This window comes from Onychomys torridus, chromosome 16 (assembly GCF_903995425.1).
Source record: "Onychomys torridus chromosome 16, mOncTor1.1, whole genome shotgun sequence".
NCBI classification, from domain to species: domain Eukaryota; kingdom Metazoa; phylum Chordata; class Mammalia; order Rodentia; family Cricetidae; genus Onychomys; species Onychomys torridus.
The window spans coordinates 42,994,349-43,013,999 of NC_050458.1; the positions used below are offsets into that span (position 1 = coordinate 42,994,349).

General features: G+C 54.5%; 1 protein-coding gene across 2 annotated transcripts in view; it reads right to left on the reverse strand.

The window, feature by feature from the left end:
* Myh9 (myosin heavy chain 9) overlaps nt 1-19,651 on the reverse strand; it is an 85,461-nt gene that overhangs the window by 13,560 nt on the left and 52,250 nt on the right. The window contains exons 6-25 of one of the 2 annotated variants that reach the window (XM_036207788.1): nt 19,081-19,173; nt 18,526-18,589; nt 17,892-17,990; nt 17,461-17,604; nt 16,777-16,872; nt 15,881-15,999; nt 14,576-14,728; nt 13,538-13,711; nt 12,193-12,366; nt 10,440-10,554; nt 9,954-9,959; nt 8,273-8,466; nt 8,027-8,148; nt 7,067-7,136; nt 4,893-5,053; nt 3,622-3,730; nt 2,320-2,451; nt 1,309-1,515; nt 756-893; nt 69-192 (exon numbers count right to left, since the gene is read on the reverse strand). In XM_036207788.1, the coding sequence (XP_036063681.1) occupies nt 69-192; nt 756-893; nt 1,309-1,515; nt 2,320-2,451; nt 3,622-3,730; nt 4,893-5,053; nt 7,067-7,136; nt 8,027-8,148; nt 8,273-8,466; nt 9,954-9,959; nt 10,440-10,554; nt 12,193-12,366; nt 13,538-13,711; nt 14,576-14,728; nt 15,881-15,999; nt 16,777-16,872; nt 17,461-17,604; nt 17,892-17,990; nt 18,526-18,589; nt 19,081-19,173 (2,494 nt within the window). The remainder of the gene's footprint in view (nt 1-68; nt 193-755; nt 894-1,308; nt 1,516-2,319; nt 2,452-3,621; nt 3,731-4,892; nt 5,054-7,066; nt 7,137-8,026; nt 8,149-8,272; nt 8,467-9,953; nt 9,960-10,439; nt 10,555-12,192; nt 12,367-13,537; nt 13,712-14,575; nt 14,729-15,880; nt 16,000-16,776; nt 16,873-17,460; nt 17,605-17,891; nt 17,991-18,525; nt 18,590-19,080; nt 19,174-19,651) is intronic. The other variant, XM_036207789.1, reaches the window with a different exon arrangement.

Sequence of the window (19,651 nt, forward strand, 5' to 3'; positions counted from 1 at the left end):
AGCTTGCCCACGAGCTGTGCACGGCCCGGCAACCTGGGTGGACAGGGCGCTCGTGCACAGTGACTCACCTTCCAGGTCAGTGATCATCGCCTCATGCTTGTTCTTGAGTTTGGCCAGACTCTTGGACTTCTCCTCCTCTTCCATGAGGTTGGTAGTGAATTCGGCTACTCTGTCTTCCAGCAGCTTCTTCTCCTGGAAGTGGAGGAAGACTAGAGTTCAGTGCTGGCTGAGGACACGCTCTTCGGCTCTTCCAAATGAGGATTCGACCAGAAATGGGTGAGTCAAAGGTGAACTCTTAAACACTTGGCCAAGTTCAGAAGGCTTTACTGGGTCTAAGAGGTGACGGGCAAGTCACCCTAGACATCTGGGTAAATTCACATCCTTAGACACTAAAAATGTAGGTGTCCAAGACCTCCCTGGCGTCAGGTAAGAAAGGCTTCTGGATATCAACTGATTTAACCGAGGGACAAGTGGCCCTGTCCCTGCCACTATAAGAGGATGCCACTTGGTATTTCCTCAATCCCAAAAGCTTTGGGATTTCCTTTACCAAGGAAAAATGGTAAGCCCCTCCCCCCAGGCTCCTCATTCATGAGAAAACCACTTTACACACGGGAGCTGGCGCCCAGAGGCCTTGGGAACCCTGGGAGAAGCAACTCCCTGCTCAGCGGAGCCGTGGCACTGCAGGGGAACAGGCAGGCGGGCTTGGCCCTGCGCCGCCCAGCTTTCCCCATGACGGCATGGCACGCCAGGCCCACCTTGGCCAGTTTGCAGTTCTGGTCCTCCATGATGATCTGGTCCTCCTCCAGCTTCTTCAGCTTGGCCTCGGTGGTCACTTTCTCAAGCTGCAGCTTCTGCCGGGCACTCTCCTCCTCCTCCAGCTGCTCCTCGAGTTCCTAAGGGGAGGGGACACATGAGAAGGGCGTGTGACGCACACACTTGGCTGGCAATCACTCGGGGAACCTGTGTGTAAACCGGGGAACCAGACGGACACAGCGCCACACTGTCCCCAGGGCCACAAAGAGGGCCGTGCGCTGAGGCCACCTGCCTGGGGCTGGTGGAGCATGAACCAAGGAGAGAAACTCAATGGCTTCAATGCTCAACTGGCTAGTGCTCGTGGAGATTTTGAGGACTGCACGTTCTGAGCAACCATCCCAAACAACAAGCTCCCACAGAGAAGCCCAAGAGGACAAAGAAGGCTGATGTGACAGGTGCCTGTCGTGGGCCGCGGGTTGTCCAGAGATGGTGAGCCCCTAAGCAGCGCTGTGTGTCCCAGCCCGCCCCGCCCTGCCCGGCAGGTGCAGGTGGTACCTGGATGTTCTGCTGCATCTTCTTCTTCTCCGCCTGCAGGTGCTGGCAACGCTCCTCCTCCTCCTCCACCCTAGCCTCCAAGTCATGGCAGATCTCCTCCAGCTCTTGCTTCTTCGCTGTCAGGCGGGCCCGGAGCTCCTCAGCCTCAGCGCACAGCTCTGTTTCTGCCTGCAGCTGCTCCTGAAGCTGCAGCTTCTCTGCCATTAGCTGCAAAGGACAGAGGCAGAGGCTAAGTTTCCCATGACCTCCTCAAAGTCCAGACGGGACATGTCTCCCAAGGCAAGCACTAAAGGCTTGGCTGCCGGTTGACGGCACTGTCAGGAGCTGATGGAAACTTTAGGAGCTGGGGCCTGTGGAAGAAGGTCACTCAGGGCACACCTTCAGAGGGAATATTAAGGCCTTGGCCCCTTCTTTCTCTCTGCTTCTTGGTTCTGCTCCGCCACACTCCCTTTACCAGGACATTCTGCCTCAACAGGGCCCAGAAACAACAGAGCCAGAGACCACAGGCTGAATCTCTATTTATCTTAAGTGCATTGTCACGGCAACAGAAAGCTGATGTGCACTCTCCAAGCAGCTCCAGGGTGGGTGCTTATGGCTCAAACTCCTGGCCTCCAAGAAAACATGGATGAGAACAGCTTCCAGCCGGAAGTACTCAAGCTCCCACACAGTCCTTACATCCTCTACCCTGGGCCTTCCTTCAAGAGCTTCGGATGTCCATAAAATGGACTGAAGGGCTCTATGGTAGGGTGGGACCTCAAACCAGAGCTCCTGAACTCTCCACTCCACTGAGCAGCCTCCCCCCAGCATGTGTGTGTGTGTGCGTGTGTGTGTGCGTGTGTGTGTGCGCGCGCACGCGTGTATACACCAGGGTGGTATAAGGAGATGCTGAAGGCGCCTCTCCCACTGGACTGCAAGTCTCTAAGCTGCAAACAGCCTGCCCGTTGGTGACCACTAGGGGGCAGCACTGACAGCAGCTGGGATTGATGGGTGGAGTCTCCTCTGGACACCAACCTGAGACTGCAGGGTCTCCATCTCTGTCAGCCTGTTCTCGGCAACCAGGTGCTTCTCTCGCATCTTTGTTAGTTCCATCTCCTTGGCTAACAGCTCATCCTCATGCCGTATGGAGTTCAGCACGGGCTTGACCTGGGGGAGAAGACAGAGGCAGAGTTAAGGCCGGCTAGGGGTTGTCCACCTCTGACAGCCCCCTCACCTCTGGAATACAGGCTCTAGAGATACCCTGGGGAGGAGGTGCAAGCAGGTGCATAGAGATGCTCACGACAACACTGTCTATAGCACCAAGATTCAGGAATGATACACAGACCCACCCTCTAGGGAATAATCCTAATAACTGATGCTGATGGGAATCTTAAACAGACAGTGCAAGACACAAACTGTGTGCACAAGCCAAAGTCTGGCTATGTGAGAATGCAGTTTACACAGCTGACGTTTACTGCAGGTGAGAAAGGAATGTGAGTTAACAGAGTTAACACAGAAACACCACAGTGCAGGGGCAGTGTGAAGGGCCCATGAGTGAGGTTCATACTCTTCCTGATGCTCTGGCATTATTTAACTAACGTTCTGCAGTTATCATACATTATAAACTAAAGAAACCAGAACACGTTACACAGGAACTTTTTTTTTTCTTTTTGGGACAGAATCTCTGTGTAATGCTGGCTGTCCTCGAACTCACTATGTAGACCAGGCTGGCCTTGAAATCAGAGAGCTACTTGCCTCTGCCTCCTTCCTGAGGGCTGAGATTAAAGGGATGTGCCACCACACCCAGCTTTTAATGACTGAGGGTGTAAAGCAGAACTTCTGAGCGGCTGTCCTGAGGTACCGCAGGAGGCTAGTGTCTCTCACATGGGGACGGAGTGCTGGGCAGCGCCTTACCTACAGGAGCTGCTCTCTCTAAGTTGGCCCAGGCCAGGCATTGCCATCCATAGCAAACAAGTGGTATGGTTGGCACGCACTGGACAGGACCAGGTTAGGTTCACACTGCTGGGCCCTGGGGAGCTGTAGGAAAGGCTGGTGATCTGGACAGCAAGCCCTATGTGAGCAGCAAGAGGTTGAGCTGCTTGTGGGGCACCTGGGCACAGCCTTCCAGCACCCACAGCCGTCCTTCCAGCACCCACAGCCGTCCTTCCAGCACCCACAGCCATCCTTCCAGCACCCACAGCCATCCTTCCAGCACCCACAGCCGTCCTTCCAGCACCCACAGCCGTCCAGCACCCACAGCCATCCTTCCAGCACCCACAGCCATCCTTCCAGCACCCACAGCCATCCAGAACCCACAGCTGACCTTCCAGCACCCACCTTGGTGAAAAGCCTCCACCACTGCCAGTTACGCAGCCTGAGGTAGGCGGCGCAGTTCCTCTGTAGGACTTTCATGGCGGTCAACTGCTGCTGCCTCTTGGCAAAGGCCCTGCGGGTGAAGGGCACAGTCAGTAACTCAGAGTAAGGGAAAACACACACGTACCAACAGCCCTGGCTCACAAGTCACCAAACACACGACTGGCAAGGGCTCACGTCATTCAATCACCACCCTCCCCTGAGGCACTCTCGGGCACAAAGGACCGACAAAAACCAGTTGACAGTCCCCACTCAGTGCAAGGTCATGATTTCCAACTGTGCCCCGGGGACTTGGACTTGGGGTACCCACCCATGCTGCCTCCCTATCTGAGCTGCTGGAGGTGCACAGTGTCAGCAGCCAATGTGCTAAAAGATGGTGTGGGGGGGGGGGGGGGAGGCCTCCATGTCTCCCAACATCACAAACCCATGCTCATCCTGGGGTGCGGAGACCCACAGAGGTTTCCTAGTGAGAAGTTCCTCAGGGTCCCAGCATCTGGGCTTGCTTTACCCAGCAGGGCTGCATAAGGGGATGATCTGACCATGGGCGTGGTTACCAGGTGTTTGGAAGGGTCTACACTTGGCTGTGCAGTATGATTTGATCTTGCAAGAGGGAGGTCTTTTGCCTTTCCCTTGGCATTGTTATAAAAAGCCCTTTTAAATAAACCTCGAGGCTGCTGGATATTGACCCAGGCCCTCCTGAAGCTATCCCCGTGTCTCTGTCTTTCTCCTCATGGTCTAGGTCTATTTTTCTATCTGACGTTTTCTCATTCCTCTCTCATTCACTGGGGCTCAGAGCTCATACTGGGACATGCCCTGGAGCATGACCAGAGACTCTGGGACCTGAATGTTGCTGCTCTGCCTGCTGTCCTACCCAGCAGGGGAGTCTGAACACACTGACTTTACATTCGGAGCTCGGGATGCCTCCATGGAACATACCATTCTGTGAGGATAGACACAGACAGGCCTTGGGGGTCAGGGTGCAAAGTGAGGATTACAATCAACGAACACTGGGGACACATCAAAGCTGGGTTGCCTGACTCCCACGTGCCCCTTCATAAGCAGCCATTTCTACCCATCGGCAGGAGAAATCCAGGAAGCAGAGAGGCAACAGGAGCATGGGGCCCACACAGACAGGTTCTGCCTGGCCCAGAGGCCTTCACCTACAGCTGTCTAAGCTCTCCTCAGCAACAGGAGCACAAGTGAGGATGTACGGGGTAAGGGTCCCCGCAACTTACTTCCTGGCCAGATAGCCCCTGCAGCAGGCCTGGAAGCCAATGATGACGTCGGTGATCTTCAGGTCGCGCTCTTCCTCCAGATGGGCTAGCACCCCTGCCCGGAAGAACACTTTGCTCTGGCCAATGCGGTACAGGTTGCTGTCAAGCTCCAAGGCTTTGATCTAGAGGGAAGAAAGACCACTGACTGGGCCGCTCTGTACCCTGAGGAATGGCCACACCCACCTCAGCCCAGCCATCCCAGTGGTCTTGGGAGGGTGGCTGCACTTCCTCTGTGAGCCTCTGTCCTGGGACTCTGAGAGGAGGAAGAGCGAGGAGCAAAGTGACAAACCGGGCTGTCAAACCCGGGACTCCTGAGACCCCCCACCCCCGACCTCCTGCCTCTGCACCCCCTGGAGCCACACTCCACAAATGCTTGACCAGGCCCCCGGCCACTGTGAAGCGGCCGAAGCGCTTTGGCGCTGAGGTTAAAGCAAGTGCCCTCCTGGGCCTCAGGACCCGGCACCGCCTGGAGACCCTGGGCCGTGCCCTTTCGGAGGTCACTTCCCTCAACTGCTAAAGGGGGTGGTGCTGCAGTTTCAAAAGAAAAGACAGCACGCAGCAGATAAATAAGATGCCTCCCTCCCGGCAGGGCTGTGGCCACTACCCAAGAGTGTCAGAAGCACTCAGCACAAGGGGAAAACACCCAGTGAGTACCAGGCAAGCTTAGCCACCCTGGCAAACCGGACCAACTCCAGCCAGGGCAGCAGGGCTCTCTTAGAAAGCCCACCTGCTAGGGGGTTCTCTGCTGTCAATGTCTGGGTTCACAGTCACCCAGGAGACACACCTCTGGAAGTCTGTGTGAGGATGTTTCCAGAGTTTACCTGAGGATGGCACAGGTAGGTGACACCATCCTGAACTGAGTGCCGCTCATGTCTCCTGCCTGATGCAGAGGCCACATGACCAGCGCCTCACTTTGTCTTCCCACCACCCCTTTTCTCCCCCATAATGGACTCTATCCTCAAACTGTGAGTCAAGACAAACCCTCTCCCCTAAGGTTGCCATTTGTCAGGTACATGGTCCCAGCAATGAGGAAAGTAACTAACACACACAACTATGTGAACCACCAGCCTGTCTGTCTTGGAGTGGAGGGATTTACAATAATCTCCCAGTGGTACTGTCAGTGAGTATTCTAATTGGGTTCTAGGAGACCTTTGCTCCTAAACAACCTTGCTAGTCTGGCAAGAAGTCCTGGTGGATAGACCAAAGACTAGGGGAGGCGGTGGCCTGTCCCCTGCCTGCACCCAGATCTCTTGCCACATGGCAAGATCTAGGAATAGTCATACGCATCTTCCCTGAAGACTTCAGTCCCTGCAGGAGCATAGCCTACACGACAAAAAGTAGCCAAGGGTCCAGGGGAGAAGACCCCCCCCCAACCCTGCCTTGCCCACTTCTGGCTGATAAGCATCTGGACAGCAGGCAGCATCCCCCCACCTCACTCCCTTCCCATCGTAATCTCCCAATCACTGAACAAACCTTCTGTGCATGAGAAGTGTTGGGAACTTTTTCTTCCAATGCCTCATCCCAGCAGCCCCCCTCCATGACTCTTTTGAGCCAGTGAGCAGTGGCTGCTCAAACATGCCAGGCCGGGAAGAAGATGCATAAGAACTACAGGAGAGGGCCGGGGTGAGACTGAGCCCCGAGTGGGTGTGGCTACAGGGCACTGGGACAACTGGTCACTACACCAAAACCCAGAGTGTGCACTGCATGTCAAGCCAGGGCGGGGGGGATACATAGGAAAGCCCAGAGGCACAAATTCCAGGCGCTGGACCAACCCCAAGACCACTCACAGTCCTGGTTGCGAGCTGCCGTAGACACACTGAGCCAGAAGAAATGAGGCTAAGAAAGCAACAGAATGTTCCCCAAATGGAAGAGACCAACTCCTATCAAAATTCTGTCTCCCATGGCCTAGTAGTCCTCGGCTGGCTGTCCTGGTTCCAACACGCCCCTGAGCACCCAAGGCCTTCGAGGGCAACCTCTCAAGGCACTTAGAAAACTCAGAACCTCAGCACAACCAGAGAGCACGCACGCAGCACAGGCATCCACTGGTCAAAATGACCGTCGACAGGATGGCCACATGAGCAGCTGAGACCTAACCGCCAAAGGGGCCCACTCCAGGGACCCGCAGCCGGACTCACCATCAGCACACACGCCTGCTTCCCGTCCATGAAGCCCTTCGGAATGGAGTTAGGAGTGAGGATCTCATACCTGAGGAGGGGGGAAAGAAAAGTTGGTCATTCTACCTATGCTTCACTTCAGCCTGGACTAGAGCTTAACCAAAAAGTAAGGGCACCCGTGTGGGGTTACAGGGGTGCCCAGAGTTCCCAAAGAGGGGTCCCACCCCAGTTGCACCCTGCTCTTTCCTGGGCTAGATGGCTGAGGAGGGGGTGAGTTTGGAAATGACAATGGAATGTTTCAGCCACCAGGAAGAAGCTGTGCTTGCTCCTGCTAACTGCCTGGAGTCCTCATCTGGGCCCAGGGGACTCACAGCTTCCCTGGACACTACAGGTTGGCCCATGAAATAAATGGCTGCATCATGGGAACAACCTTCACTCAACAGGCACTAGACACATAAGCCCAAGTCACCAGCACGAACGGCAGAGCTACCGCACTTTACAACCCGGCTCCACAAAGTCCCTTCAATGCCCCAAAAGTGTCTGGCTGCATCTGATGGGAACAGCCCATCATCACTCGGCACAGTGACATTCCTCCCAGCAATAAGATGCGGACAACTCTTCTCACGTGCTGGGTTCAGAGAGATGCCTCCTGTGTTCTCGGCATTTGAATGCCAGGTCCCCAGTTGGTGGCCTTGGGAGGTGAGTGATGACTCCTAACCATCTGGAGCTATGAGCCCAGTGACCCTCTCCTCCTGTAGGCCACCTTGCTTGTGGTGCCTTATCACAGTCACAGAGACAGTGGTGGTACCGGAACTAAAAACCATCTGCCCGAAAGGCACAGAGAATGGTGCACAGAGAGCTGGCCAGACCCTACTGTTCAGAGATGGTAACGCAGGCCCAGCTGAAGGTTCTCAGGAAGCTGTCCACCGGTGGCTTACTCTACATGTAGCCTGGCCAAGTAAAGGGCTCAGGCCAGCTCACCTCTGCCGGAACTCCTGGAAGACCACTCTGTTGGGAAAGCCCTGGCGGCAGATGCGGATGCCCTCAAGGACGCCGTTGCAGCGCAGCTGGTCCAGCACCAAGTGTGGGTCCAGTTTGCCAGCCTGGAAAGGAAAGCGCATGTAGATGGGCTCACTGGTGTATCCAGGAGCTAATGAGAAAAGGGTAGGTGAGCCCTGCTGGCAGGGACGCGGCTTTGTCCCGCCCCACCATGCCGAACACCCGCACCTTCTTCTCGTGGTTGGGAATGATACAGCGGACGAAGTTGGGATTGGTGTTCCTCAGCGTGGCCATGAGCTTGGCCAGCTGCTCCTTGTACAGCTGCCCAACGGTCCGGAACATGCCCTTCCGTGTCTTGAAGGCACCGGGTAGGGCTGTCTCAGACATGCCAGCCACCTGGTCCAAGCCAATGATTCGATCCACTGTGAAGAACAGAAGGCTTGTGAGTGGTAGGGCCACTCTGGCAGATCAGGGGGCACAAGAGAGACAGACGTAAAGACAAAAAGGATAGACAGTGTGGAGCTGCGGAACCCTTCTGGTCAGAGCTGAGAGGTGCAAAGGCCTCTGGGTAGGACAGACCTGACCTGGGCAGGAGGTACTGGGGGAGAGCGACAGCAGAGTCCTGAGACACATCTCTAGTGCATCTCCAAGGCTGACCATATATGCTCACGTCCCCTAGCCTAGCCAACTCTGGAAGCCCATACTCCCAGGGAGAGTCAGTGAAGTTGGTAACGTGTTTGGCTCTGGTGTTAAACCCTGGCTTCGCACATGTGGGTTCCTGTGGTCCTAGCTGGAAAAGAAACAGTATCTTGCCTTCACAGCGACCTTTGTTTATAAGCACTGTGCGAGGAGCCAGTGATCTCCAGACATGCTCTGCCATTGCAGACAGGGCTCAGAGTAGTCTCTATATACACGTGGTCCTCCCCAGCAGAGACCTCTAAAGCGAGGAGGGCAAGGGCAGCACATGGCAGCGTTAGGCAGAGTTCAGAAAAACCAGTGCTGGCCCAAAGTATCCCCAAGGTTTCCCTTGGAACATGTATACGGTATCATACGGTGCTTGGGTGCTGCACCCGGGCCTTCGTCCTCTAGACCAACCCAAAAAGCCTTGGCTTGTGTCTGTATGGCTCCTGCCCAGCAGCAGTGAAGTGAACTGCTCTCTCCAAGGTAACAACAAAGCAGCTGCCATTGAGATCTGTCTTGAGCAAGAGCTAGGGTTAAATCTGAAGGCTTCCGTGGCTAGGCATGATTTCTGTGGCAAAGACCGGTTCCTACTTCTGTGACCAAATCTCTCTTATTTACGTGAGGACGGTTTAAAAACAAACAAAAACGAAAGACCACTTGCTTAAAATAGAAGCCACAGTGGAGCTGCAAGCCACCTGATCTCGGTACCCACCATGGTGCCTATTTTACTGGCCACCAAAGTCTGGGGGTGAGTGGGTGGAGAAAACACTCGGGTCCTAGAGAGGAAGATGAATGTGGTCCCATGGTGACTGGTCCCTGTATGTGTCCTGCTGCTGGCCTACACAGCCAGTGCTCTCTGAGTAAGCGCTGAAGGATCACACAGCTGCCCTTCAGCCACAGACACACAGTAGCACAAACATCTGACCTCATGCAAGACGCACAGCTGTCCAAGCAGAAGACACAGCCTCCAGGGGGAGGTCTGAGGAGGACACCAGGTTTTTAATGGTTTTCCCTCCACGTGAAACGTCCAGCATCCCAACACCGACCCTCAGAAACCTGGCATTCCATTGAGGCCTATGCCAGGCATACTGAGGGCAGGCGCCCAGGGCAGCACAGAGGGAGCAGGCACAGCCAGGCAGGAGGAGCCAGGGGGTAAGGAAAATGAGACAGAGACGTGCACAGTCTTGGGTACGCCACACAAGAGAGGCCACTCCGGGCAGCCAGTCACCTGATTCTAGGTGGAGAATGGGAAAGCGGTGATAGAAATAGGCTCTCTGAGTGCTCTGCATCTCTGCAACAGAGAGGTTAAAGCAAGACCCAGGCGGAGGGAGAGAGAGAAAGGGAGAGACAGAAAAAAAGAACGGCTTCAAGCAACCAGTCTACCAAGGAGGAGAGGCAGAAACGCATGAGGCTTAGATACTGCAGACCTGTGCAGCAGAGGCTGGAGCCACCTGGGGCCGGGTCACCTGGGGAAGGTGCCTGGCCAGACCACCAGGAAGCCCAGAGGAGCCTCTGCCCTAGAGGAGATGGCTGTGCTGCTGGTCACGGCGACCTCTCCCTTTTAGTTCAGGAAGACCTTCCTTGTGAGAGCCACAAAGGACAAAAGACACCTGGCTGGTGTCGGGGCCCTTTGTATGGTGGCTGGGTTCACCACAGACTAGGAGGATGATGGGCCGTGTGTGAGGCAGGCAGGGGTGGAGGGCAAAGGACGTACCATCCTTCCACAGCTCGGAGACGAACTTGTCCGAGGACTGGTGAAGCAGCGTGGCGATGTTGTCATTCAGAGGGTCCATGTTCTTCATCAGCCACTCATCAGCTTTATAATCCACCTGCAAGAAGAGGCAGACTGGAGCATGAGTTGCTCTGGAGACACAGACTCTGGTAACTGTTACCAGGGACATGGAGAGCCCTGGGTGAACGCCTCTGACCTAGTACTGCCATCCCCAAGAAGCAGGTGGCAAGCGACAGAAGCAATGAGGCAGGGACACGATGTCCTCTGCGGGGTTGCAGATGGAAGGCAGAAGGGGCAGCTGAGAAAATGAAGTCGCAGCTGCACCTCAGAATTGCCGTCTCTTTAAAGTAGCAAAAACCCCTTTTACGTCTGCCACAGACTAACATTTCTTTGTAGTTAGGAGGCCATAACCTCCGCTTTTCCCTGTCTTCTCACAAGGCCCATTCTTTCTATAATTGCATGCACTGTTCTAATCTTTTACAAATACATTCTCAATAAATAACAAGAGTCCTGCTTTCATTGCTTTCACTGTAGAAGGTCCCAGAGGAATACAAGCCGAACAGCAGGCATCTTGGCCTCCCTCTCTCTAGCCCACATGGCAGCGGCTTCCTTTTTCCTAGGATCAGCGTGTACATGCTGCAAGATGGCAATCCAGAGCCAGTGCTGAGCAGCCCCCGCTGGGCAGACATGGCACAGCTAGTTTCATCATTCATCACAGCGTCCTGTGAGCTTCTGTGTTGGTTCTAGGAACCACTGTGAGGAAACGTAAGGCCAGGCAGCCTTCCGTGGGTAGCTGTATAAACAGTGCTTTGGGTTTTATTGTATTTTTCTGGAGAGTTTTAAGAGGGCTGCTTCACAGAAGGGGCCAGGCGGCACAGGCCAGGAGAGCACGGGAAAGGCTTGAGGTCACCACTGAAGAGGTGCCAACTCAGCTCAGACTGCGTGTTCCAGCTAGGACTGGAGACTCCGCAAAGAGCAGAGACCGCTGAGCAAAGAGCAGCTTCTTAGCACGCGCCTTTGAGGTTCAGTCAGGCTGAAGCCCAGGAGCACACGGACTGAGATGAACGCTAGCCAAGGGTCGAGCACAGCTCTACCACAGACCAGCTGTGCAGCCCCACGACAATGGCGACTATCTACGGCGGGGACAACCCCCACCCCGTTGTAATGGAGCACAACTGGCCATGTCTGGAGACAGTGCGGAAGGGATTACAGCTGGAACTCTTGCGGGAAAGCCAGCGTGAGAGAAGCCACACTGCTCAACCCCGCAGCGAGTGCAGGCCCGTCTCCACAGGAAAGACAGCTAGGCCGCGGGAGGCCGGGAAGCCTTGACCCACGTGAGCTCACTTCATCCCTGTCTGCTCCCACAGAAGCTCCGCGAGGTGAAGCACCTTGTCACTCAGTTCCTAAGCATCAGGGCTCTCGTTTCAGCTACAGACTACAGCCGCAGCACCTCCACCCCAAAACACATTACACCACAGTCTTCACACACACACACACACACACACACACACACACACACACACACACACACACACACACCAAACATGTTCTATAAGCTTCCAACACCACAGCTAGACCTGTGTGAAGGTGCTTTGAAAGCCGTGTGCAGGGTTACTACTGTTCTCATCATATTACCAGAAACTACTTGGACCACACCTCCGCCCCAGCCAGGGCTGCCTGGCGATGACCCCACCTCACGGCACAGCGCGACCGGCTAGTTCCCCAGGGGCCTCACCTTGCCAGCATAGTGGATGATACAGAAGTCAGCCTTGTCCTTCAGCTGCTTGGGCTTCTGGAACTTGGGGTGGGTGCCCTGCTCCTGCACCACCTTCTCCACGAAGCTCTTGTCGGTGGCTTTGGGAAACCAACACTCCTCATCTAGCAGGGCCAGGATGCCTGGGGGGCCTGCCTGGGGAGGAGCAGCAGAGGTGAGCAGAGTGTGCGGCTACGTCCACCCACCACGGAACCCAGGCTTCTCACACAGAGGGATGCTCTCCAGGGGGGGAAAAGTTGTGTTGGAGAAAGCACCCGAGTTAAGAATTCTGTTGTTTCAGGGTGCCTGTGGAGTCTGGGCCACGGCTGAGAGATGGCGGCGCACTGTGGCAGGTCTGCAGCAGTGGCGGTCACCAGTGAGCCCCAGGGAGAATGACAAAATGCACCACACACCACCGCTTATGCCCGTGTCTGTTCTGGGGTGCACAGGAACTGCTCAAGTGACTGTCCCTGGACTCAGGGGCCCTCTGCCTAAGCCCTGGCCCCTACACTGTGTCTACCCAGCTGCTTAGTAAGGAGATGAGACTCCTAAGGTGGCTCCTGAAGAGGAGATGGCCCAAGAGACCCAACAGCCTTCTGGACACCGAATTCTAAGAAGTGAAGGACATCTTAGAGAGTACCTGACACTTTGGAGCCAGGTGGGTTCGTGACAACTATAAAGTCAGCTGAGTAAGGAAAAGCAAAACCTCCAAACGCCAACATTACCAGACTACACATCCCCCTGCCGCTAGGACTGTTTTCAAAGTGAACAGACTGTCTCCTGGGTCTTCTGATTATCCATCTTGTCTATGTGACTCAGTGTCCAGGACACTAAAACCAGATGGTCTAGCATCATTCAGGAAGACACCCAGAGATGGCAACAGGTCAGACTCTGATACAGCCCACACACCCAAAAGCCCAACCAGGCAGCCCAAACTCCATCTGGCAAGAGCTATAAATATGTCCTGGTCTACAGAGGGGAGGTTTCTTCTAGCCCCAGCCATCTCGACAGTCAAGGCCGTGGGTAAAGGCTGCACAGTTCTGTGCTGTAGCAGGTGGTGTTGGGGGTGGGAGGGTGATCTAACTTCACAAAAGCATGCTGTTTAAGACACACAGGTCTGAGGAAATTGGGACGCACTGCGCAGTCTCATCTCCACCCGACCAGGCCGTCTTTGCTGAGCCCCCCCAGGCAGTGGGTCAGGGGCCCAGGCCGCCAGCTCTCTAGGCAACACTGACGACAGGAGGCGTCAGGTAAACCAGGGACTGCAGGAGCCGGGCAGGCACTGCAGAGAGGAGCCGGGCACCAGACACAGCGGCTTGGCTCTTACTGGCTTCTCGATGAGGTCGATGCAGGGCTGCAGGTCGAGGCCGAAGTCGATGAAGTTCCACTCGATGCCCTCGCGCTGGTACTCCTCCTGCTCCAGGATGAACATGGTGTGGTTGAAGAGCTGCTGCAGCTTCTCGTTGGTGTAGTTGATGCAGAGCTGCTCGAAGGAGTTCAGCTGCAGGGAGAGCAGGGCATCAGAGAGGTGCCGGACCCCGGGGGAGGAGGGCACGGGGACGGGATGCTGTGGGTGTCTCCAAGCACTGCCGGTAAGGCAGCATGGGGACCTGCCGCGCCTCACTCCACAGCAGGAGGAGCCCTCTGGCAGGCCGACAAGGCCCTGCTCGGATTGATGTTATGAGACACAAAGTAACTTAGCAAGAAGAGGCGTGTGGTTGACGACATTAATCAAAATACTAGACTATGGAAATATACCCGTGCTGCTTATGAACAAGAATTAGCTGTGGGCTCCGTCTCTAGGACACTGACACACAGATGAACGTACGTGACGGCAGCAGGTCTCTGGGACTCCACTGGGATGTGGAAACAGCTAGCACCTACCGTGGATCCCACTGTGGCCGTGCACCACACTCAAAACACAAGTGGGAAAATACAACACTTCAATGGGAAGTGAGTGGAAACTGAAGGCCGTGTTTCCCAAATCTAGGCTCTTGGCTTCACTGAGATCTACTGTGAGCAACAGATGCAGACTCTCAGCAGCTCTTCCTACTATCTCGAGGCCTTCATGGACAGGAACAATGTATAGCCCAACGTGCAAACTTCGGCTCGAAGAATAAACCAGGCGCCATCCCCCCCATGAAGTCTCTAAGAGTGTGGCCTGAAAGGCCCGCCCCTCTAAAACTGCTGGCCGGCAACAGGCATACACCTGTGTTGTTTAAGACACACACCAACAGTGTTCCTTTGCAAACAAGATTGCCAGTATGAGCAGCTACGGGACCATGACAAAAAAGACTCAGGACCCAGGAAGATGACAACCCAGAAGCCAAGGGGGCAGCCAGGGGGTGTGAAGGGGTGAGCTTACATCAAAGATCTCGAAGCCGGCAATGTCCAGGATCCCGATGAATGAGGCACCCTGCCTCTTGGTCTTGTCCAGAGCTTTATTGATGCGAAGCACCAGCCAGCGGAACATCCGCTCATAGGTAGCCTTGGCCAAGGCCTCAATGGCAAAGTCAGCCTAGGGACAACATCCGGGATCATGGGGGTCAGATACAAAGTCTGGAAGCCATGTGCCTTTGCCCCAGCGACCTCACCATGAGGCTTTCCCAGAGAAACAGATGGAGAAAGCCTCACACAGGTTCTCAAGGTAGGCCGTCAATGCTACTCGCAAAGACCTTTGTTAATAGAACAAGGGCAATTTACAAAAGCAGTAAGATCCCAAGACTTGCTTCAAAATATAGCAGCTGGGAAGAGGGGTGAAGACTGACCAAGGCTGGCCATCTGCTAAAGTTGCCTCCTAACACACAAAGGTCATTCCAGTGTTCTCTTGTTTTGCTTGGTTCAAAAACTCCACAATGAAAAGCCAGAATTGAAACTAAGTTAAAAGGGAAACAAATCTGCAGGAAGTAACAATCCTCAGGGTAAGACAATACTGTTGCTCTTCTCCTGGCTTTGCTGTAGTGTCCTAAGTGTTTGTGTAGCATTTTCTACTGGGGGCTGGGGTGCCAAGGTTTCTCCTTAATTATTACGGACACGAACAGTTGGCAGCAATTACACACAATGGCTTTTGAAAACAATGTTCTTGTCTTTCCTACAGTGGCCCTGTCCAAGAGTAGGCACAGGCTCACAGCTGTCCCGTGGGATCCTTTAGGAAGAGCCTTGATGCCACCTTCCAAGTGCTGGGGTCATAAAACTCCATGACCAAAGCCATGGATAAGCCGCCGGACAAGGCAGAGGTCCAGCCTGCGGGGGCACTGGGCCCGGGAATGACAAGCACATTTGCCTGGCGCAAACAGGAAAGCCCCTGCTTGTCTCTCAGCATATGTAGCAAGACAGCAGGTGGTAGAGAGACAGTCATTGGCCTGAGTTCCAAAGATGACGGGCGGGGGCCTCTGCTGGAACCAGAGAACACACCACAGGAACAGTGAAGCCTCATTGTAAGCAGACACAGGATGTGGCATCACCCTGAACACCAAGCAGCCTAAGGTGGACTTGGGCATGTCCCTCAGCCTCTGATGGTCTCAGGAGTGTCGCCCTGATAGGAATAACAGGCCCTATTCAACTATCTTCACAGCAGGCCGCCCAGAACAAGCCTTGCACTACCCAGCTGCAAGAACGTCTTCCCAGGAAAGGACCGAGCCATGTGACACACAGAAAGCCAACAACATACCTGCTCTTTAGTCTGTGCCTTCTGCACATAGTCTCTTCCCACCTTGATTCGAGGGGTGAGGATGCCTCTGGTGAAATCGGTCACATTGATCCCCAGGAGGTGGGACACCTTTTGAGCAGCTGAGATTTTCAAAAAATACGGAAAGGAGTGAGAAATGGTTTAATTAAACCCACATGTAGCCTGCAAGCAAAGAAGAAAGGTGGAAAAGAGACTACGCAGTCACTGACTGCATCTAGTCACAGTGCAGGCCTATGGACATGGTGGTTCAGTGTTCACATAGGCCTCTACTCAAAACTAGGCCTTCAAGGGGGCAGGCCCACCCAAGGCACAGCAGTACATAGTCCCACAGAAGTATCTAGTACAAGCCACAAAACCAATGTTGAACGTTTTTAAGAGACTGTAAGAGAAGGTCATGTTGTAAGGACTCAGTAACTTAAACAGGAAACAGTAGTGGCTGAGTGAGGTGAGTTACATGGTGTCACATCCTGACGAGTTCAAGGACAAGGCTCGGGTTACTTTGTCCCTCAAGCAGAAATGGCGTTTAGCGACCAGGACAGTGGTTTGTCTGACCTCTGAAACAAGGGAGCGAACCTCAGGCCAGGAGAGAATGTTCACTACCATCTGCTGTCTGGTTTACATGTGTACAAATGGAGGAAGGTATAACAGTGCACAGCCTTAAGCCCAGCTCTTAGCACAGGTGACGGTAGAGTACCATATGCTCACAGCCAGCATGAGGAACATGGTGAAATCCAACTCAAGAAAATCCCCAAAACCTAAAAACAAAAACCAGAGGGCTACGCACCCACAAACGCAGACAAGCTAAGAAGAGAGGGTTTGGAATTTCTACTGACTTTCTCCTGAGCATACCCACAGCTCAGATGAGAGTCTGGTGTTACCTGTGTTGTCGGGCATGGACGCCTGGTCAGTGTTCCGTTCCTTCTTGAAGACGATGTTGCCAAGCTGAAGGACTCCTGAGATGACCCGCAGCAAGCCTTGGGTGTTTGAGAAAGATGAGTCAAGAGTGGACAGAGGTTGCAGGAAGCTCCACTCAAGAGATCTTTGGCTAAGTATGGGTACTGCACTTCCTGAGGCACCAGAATACCAGACCTCGTCTCATGGTGTATAGATGCTACCTGCCTTGGGGGCTCACCACCACTCAGGATGGCCTGTCTCTCCAAGACCTCAGCTTGACAGCACTATTCAGACACAAGGTCTGATTACATGTTCAACCTTTCTAAGCCTACCGTAAGGACATGCTTCTGGCCCAAGGCCCACTGCCTGCTTTTATAAATATTTTATTGGGACAGTTATATCCATCTGTTTAAATAGTGTCTGTGACTGAACATAGATGTTCTGGCCCACCAGCCTCTTCCAACACTTCACAGAGCCAGAGTTCTGTTTCCTTTGCTTGTCTGTGTAAATGCCCATGGTGTCACCAAGAGCAAGACTTCCTTCCACTACACAGGGCTCCCCAGCACCAAAGCCAACAGACAGTATCCGTGGGTCCCACATCTGCCTCAAGGCCTCTAGGGACAGGCTAGCCAGTCTCATCACTCTGCCATAGGAGGCCCTGCCCTTACCCATCTGCTCATCCTCTGGGATGCCCATAATCCTCATGGCCTCCATTGTCTCCTGGAACATGTCCTTGTCCTGCTGCCCAGGGATGGTGACATGCCCATTGGACAGGAAGCGGTATTTGTTGTATGGCTCTAGCAGGAGGTCAGCTGTGAAAGGAGGAAGAAAAAGCATGGGCCCATGAGGTATGACAGGCACAGGCTCCAGGTGATGCTGCGACCTCCAAGACCTGGGGTTGTGAACAGCCTGGACCCCTCTTCTCTGCTGACTCAGGACGTGCAGCCAGCATGTGACACAGAGCATCAAAGCTCTGAGACAACAGCACTGCCTGTGACATACCCCAAGACAGAAGGCCACCCCACTTCTCCTCCCCAGACCAAGTCATGTTTCCGCACCCCGGTGGCATGCAGCCCCACCCCGGAGAGGCCCAACTTACTCTTCAGGTGCTCCCCGGCCCCGGACAGCAGGTAGTAGAAGATGTGGAAGGTCCGCTCCTCCTTGGCTTGGCGGATGGCGCGAGATTTCTCCAAAAGATCTTCGAGTTCGTTAAAGAGCAACACACGCCAGAGCGAGGGCAACCCTCTGCCTTACTCCCATCTCCACCAGAAGGAACTAAAAGTCACCAGGAGGAAGGAAGCCATGCAGCAGCAAAGCAGGGCGAAGCCAGCTGCCTCGCCTCCCGCCTTCACACACGCTGCTGGACTGTAACAGTGCCGTCTACCTATGGGGAGCCTGTCTGCTTAACGGGACCCTGTGATGAGTGACGTCAGACTAGCTCACTCCACAAAGGCCACAGGATGGCGCAAGGGAGACAGAAAACAGCAGCCACTATGTGGCCGCCACTCTCAGACCCCACTAGTGACTTTTCAGTAGTTCCCTCCTAACCAAGAAGAATCTGCCCACTGAGCTCTGTGCTACGTTTCTAGTCAGCTCTTGATGTAGCCCAGTGCCACACAAGTGGCACCACAATGAGCCCATGAAGGGAAGGTGCAGAGGTCAGGCAGCAGCCTGTCCTGAGGGCTGCCACCTCCCCGCAGGCTCCGTCATCTCTTAGTCAGCCACAAGGATACAAGTCTCAATGTTGGCACCCACGATGTAACCATTGACATCAAAGTTGATGCGAATGAATTTACCCTGAGGACACAAATACAGAGGAGACAAATCTCAGAGATAGGGAACAAGGGGCCCCACCCGGCCCTGCCCCTGTACCAAGAAGGCTGAGAAGGCCAAAAGCTCTGTTTACAAGCTGAGCCAAATACACAGGAAGGAGGGACTAGGTTACTTAATGTGCCCGGCCTGGGGTGAGCTCCTTGCAAGAGGGAAGGCAGAGAGCAGAGGCCTGTAATGGGCAGTGCTCCCTCCCATGTGACCCGGCCACTCGTACGGCAGGGTACCCAGGGTGCCAACAGACAACTCCTCACTTCCTCCCAGCTTTTCCCAACTTCTGTGAAGGAGGGTGGGGGGTGGGGGGGCATGCTGACAGGAACTTGTACCAATGGGAGGAGGAAGCCACAAACTCAAATCCTTGTTTGGGGGGAGAGCACCCCGGTGGGGAAGTCATGGTGTCAAAACACCCTCAGGTGGCCTTGTGTCCCCAGAGCCACAGCACCACAGCCAGTACTCACGAATCGTGAGGAATTGTCGTTCTTCACGGTCTTGGCGTTCCCGAAGGCCTCCAGGATAGGGTTGGCCTGCAGCAGCTGCCGCTCCAGCTCGCCCTGTGGAGGAACCGCATCTCATGAAGGCGGGGCAGCGGGGTGGGCTGCTGAACCAACCCGGCATGCCAGGAACACAGGCCTGCAGGTAGGGCCCTCGGGGCCCCTGCTGGCCGCCACTCTAGCCTCCGCCTTCCCACTGGGCCTTTGGAAACAAACTGATCAGAAGCTGACCTGCCAGAAAAATCAGGAAGCTACCAGTTCTGGGAACTGAATCTAAGAGTATAGAGAGTGAGGAAATTAAGAGATAGCATGGCACAGACCTGTCTCCGGGACAGCCGCCCTGTGTATACTGGCCTTCCGCCTTGTATCTAATCCCTACACTTGCCCTTTACATACAAGGAAAGGCGTCAGGTCCACAAAAGGCAGAGCGGAGTCAGCTGTCCGGTCCCTATGGGCCCCTATCTCCACACCTTCCCTGACACCAGCAGGTGTCTCCAGGTGGGATCAGTGAAGCCCACTTTAAAGCACCAGATTTTTA